This window comes from Lactuca sativa, chromosome 9, assembly GCF_002870075.4.
Source record: "Lactuca sativa cultivar Salinas chromosome 9, Lsat_Salinas_v11, whole genome shotgun sequence".
In the NCBI taxonomy this organism is placed as follows: Eukaryota; Viridiplantae; Streptophyta; class Magnoliopsida; order Asterales; family Asteraceae; genus Lactuca; species Lactuca sativa.
The window spans coordinates 22,429,403-22,433,190 of NC_056631.2; the positions used below are offsets into that span (position 1 = coordinate 22,429,403).

At 36.9% G+C, this 3,788-nt stretch overlaps 1 protein-coding gene across 1 annotated transcript; it reads right to left on the reverse strand.

Annotated features, from left to right (window-relative positions):
- Positions 1–678: 678 nt before the first annotated feature.
- On the reverse strand, positions 679–1,527 carry LOC111882579 (uncharacterized). The gene is made up of 2 exons (XM_023878944.1): positions 1,491–1,527; positions 679–1,397 (listed from the first exon to the last, which is right to left on the reverse strand). The coding sequence occupies exons 1-2, from the start codon at positions 1,525–1,527 to the stop codon at positions 679–681; spliced, it is 756 nt and encodes a 251-aa protein (XP_023734712.1).
- Positions 1,528–3,788: the final 2,261 nt, after the last annotated feature.

Here is a 3,788-nt window from a genome sequence, read left to right on the forward strand (position 1 = left end):
AGGCTCGTTGTTGCAAGTTCATTGGTTGGGTGGTGGAGGATCAGAAATGTGCTTGTATGAACATAAGGATGAAGCTTGAACAACAAAATCTGAAACTGAAGTTGTATCTAGCTATTAGTTGGTTTCTGTTTGTGTCAATTCTAGTGTACAAAGTATAGGATAAGTTCTTAGACCAAAGTTGGATGTATCGGTTTAAATGTTAATGAAAATTGGGTGTTTTTTTGGTAATTGCCAAACATGTATTCAGACCAAAGTTGGATGTATCAGTTTGCATGTATTCAGACCAAAGTTTGTAACTGCCAAACATGTATTCAGACCAAAGTATTCTTACCAAAACAACCATTTATGTCATATCATTAAGTCATCAAACCATTACAAACATGCATCCATACATTAACAACCTAATTAATCACTAAGTCATTCAAACCATTACAAACATTAAGTCATCAAACCATTACAACTATCATAGTTAAAGAAGTAGCATAACATTAGTTCAAACTGAAATTACAGACCCAAAATACATGAACTAACATTGTTTCAATTACATCAAAAGCATTAGCATTCAAAAGACAAGAAAGTAATACACAAACACTAAACCATCAGATTTTTCCCCTTGTTCACAACACATGAGTTCTGTCCCACACCAACATTCTGTCCCACATCACTACCACCAACATTCTATCTCACATCATTACCACTGGCCTGTGATCCTCCCACTGCCTGCCCCTTGCAGCTCCTTCCATTATGCCCAACATTTCCACACTTTGAACATCTAACTGTTCTAGTCCCTTTAGCACTATCATCTTCAGTAGAAGATCTTCTTCTTTTCTTTTTTGGCCTACCAATAGGCACATGATGTTTTGGTGGTAGTAACTTTGTTGAACAAGTACTTTTTGTCCACATCATCCTCCCATTAATTGGTTCAATTTTAAAGGCATACATCTCTTGCCATGTCTTCAACCAGTACGTTGGGTGAACCCATGTTTCAGGTATCCCAACATTCTCATTATTTCTCCTCATATCCCATATAGCTACAATTGTGTGATTGCATGGTATGCCAGTGACCTCCCACTTGTTACATGAGCATGTACTTTGTGTTATGTCAACTACACATTGGTCCACACCTTCACCACCTGTGAACTGATACTTCCCATTTCCACAAAACACAGCCCTATACTTTGCAGCTTCAGCTTTGATCTTCTCTAGAGTCTCGGTAGCTGTAGGATTTAGTGGTCCAGAGCATTTGTCAATTGTCTTTTGGACAACAACAAGCTTCTTCATTATGTACTCTCTAATAAACTCCAAGCAACTTATAATTGGTCTTTCACGACCCTTGACAAGTTTGCTATTCAATGTCTCACAAAGGGTGTTTAACAATGCATCACAATGTGCTCTTCCTATAGAATAACAATGTTGCATCATAATTTTTAGTAATCTTTTAAGATGAATACAATCAACAATGTTGAAGAATTCTAACATGTATAACTAACCTGTGAAGTGAGGTATGGACCAATGTTGGGGTGGCATGGCTTTAAGCCATTCATATGCATCATTGTTCAATTTCTACAGTTCCTCCATTGCAAGATTGAATTGTTGAATAGTTGTTGTTGTTTCACATTTCCAGAGACAATCTTTAAACTCCTTGCCCCTCCACTTCCGCTTCATATTCTCATGGATATGACGAAGGCAAAATCTATTTTCTGCACATGGAAACAATTTCGCAATTGCAGGCAACACACCCTACAACATAAACACAGTCAATTTTATATAATTAGTACAGATAATATAAAGGGAAAGTAGTTAAACTATGTATACTATTACCTTTTGCCTATCAGTTATAAATGTAAAGTTTGAATTCGTAGTCAAATCCAAATCATCACCAAGATTTTTTAGAAACCATGTCCATGAGCTGTAGTTCTTAGACTCTACAAGACCATAAGCCACTGGGTAAGTGTTTTTGTTTCCATCTAATCCCTATAATAGTAAGAAAAAATTAGGTTAACATCTATAAGTCATAAGTAAGATTAAGTAGTTAATCCATGTATAAAATCACTTACCACTGCAGTTAGAATCATACCAGGGTCGGGACCCTTCATGAATGCACCATCAAGTCCAAGAAAGTCTCTTTTCCCTGCTGCAAATCCTTGTTTTAGTGGCCCAAGACACACACACACACACACACACATATATATATATATATATATATATATATATATATATATATATACACATAGGTATATATATACGTCTAAAAATTCTAGTATTTGATGCAGGGTTGGAAGAATTATCCACTTGAAGCTTGACAGTTATGTTTGGGTTTCGACTTTGAACCTCCAGTAGATAGTCCCTCAATATAGAATACTGACCCCCAAAATCACCCCTAATAGTTTGTAGGCCTTTTGCTTTTGCCCTAAACAATTTCATGTCCGACATCTGAATTTGGTATTTTCTCTCTAGCTGCTCCTTTAAAGCCCTAATTGGTATTTCTGGGTTAGACTCTAACTGATCAAGAATTTTTTTGGAAAGAAACTTGTAATTATGTACAAGCTTTGATTTTTCTTGTTTGTAGACATTTATGCTCCTTTTCATACGTTTTCAAAGTCCAGTCATCATCCTTTTTCCATTTACTTATTAAAAGTTTCCAAGGGCACTTACTGCTTTCACCTACTTCCACTGCACTTTTCTTTTTACTTGGTTCTCCTTTTTACCTGTTTGACTGGGTCCACCATTATGTTCCTTTGACTTGGCCCACCTTTCCCAGAAGTCTCAAGTATCCCCATATCTGGTATTGTTCCTTTACATACTACCATGACCCTGTTTTTATCATTCTTGACAATATCCAATTCTCTTCTTGTCTCTATCGCATGTAAGTAAACTCTATCTTTTGATTCTTGAGAACTTGAGAATCTTTGAAGTATATAGAAAGGGTCACTCACTTGAGCTGCATCGTTTATCTGTGCCCTTTCTGCAACCCAAATTTTATTTCTTCTTGTACTCATTTTCCCTTCATCAGATGATGACTCAGATTGTAGAACATCAGTGTTGATCACCTCCATCTCCTCATCAGACATTACTACATTCTTTGTTGTAATAGGGGCATCACCAACCCACTCCAAATTATCATCAATGTTGAGGTAGAAATCATGCATGTCCACCTCAGGATCATCCAACAATTTATCCTCATCTACAATGAAATCACTATCCTCACTATCAGTTGAATCTCCACTACCCTCACTTTCACTAGATCCACCTAGGGCTTCACTAAAGGTTTCCATAATAGGGGTTCCATGTTTGGTTCTCTCACAGATTCAAATTTAATAGGGGATTCCATTCTAGGGGTGAAATATGTGCAACATCAATATGACTAGGGGATTCCATGTTAGGTTCCATTGTAGGGGTTTGCATTCTTCGTTCTAAAACAGGGGGTTCAAATGTGGTTGTGTCGATCCATTCGAGACAAAACCTTCTAGAATAAGAAGAGGGTTCAACAATATCTTCAATCCTGAGTTTTGAAGGGTTAGGAGACATAGCATATGTATGCAAGTTGGTACGCCAAAATTCTGTATACACATCTATAAGCTTGTGTGAAGCAACATAGGACCTTAAGTGGTTGACATCTTGATCACTACCCAATGCAAACAACCAAATCTAAATCCCCTAACGGTCGTTTAAAGTGATAATACATAACCTTACCTTCTTCAACGCAACCCAACTCTTCCATCATATCATCAATGTCGTGAATAGAGAACAAATCATTGTCGATCAAGTCCACAAATTTTTGTTGTCCC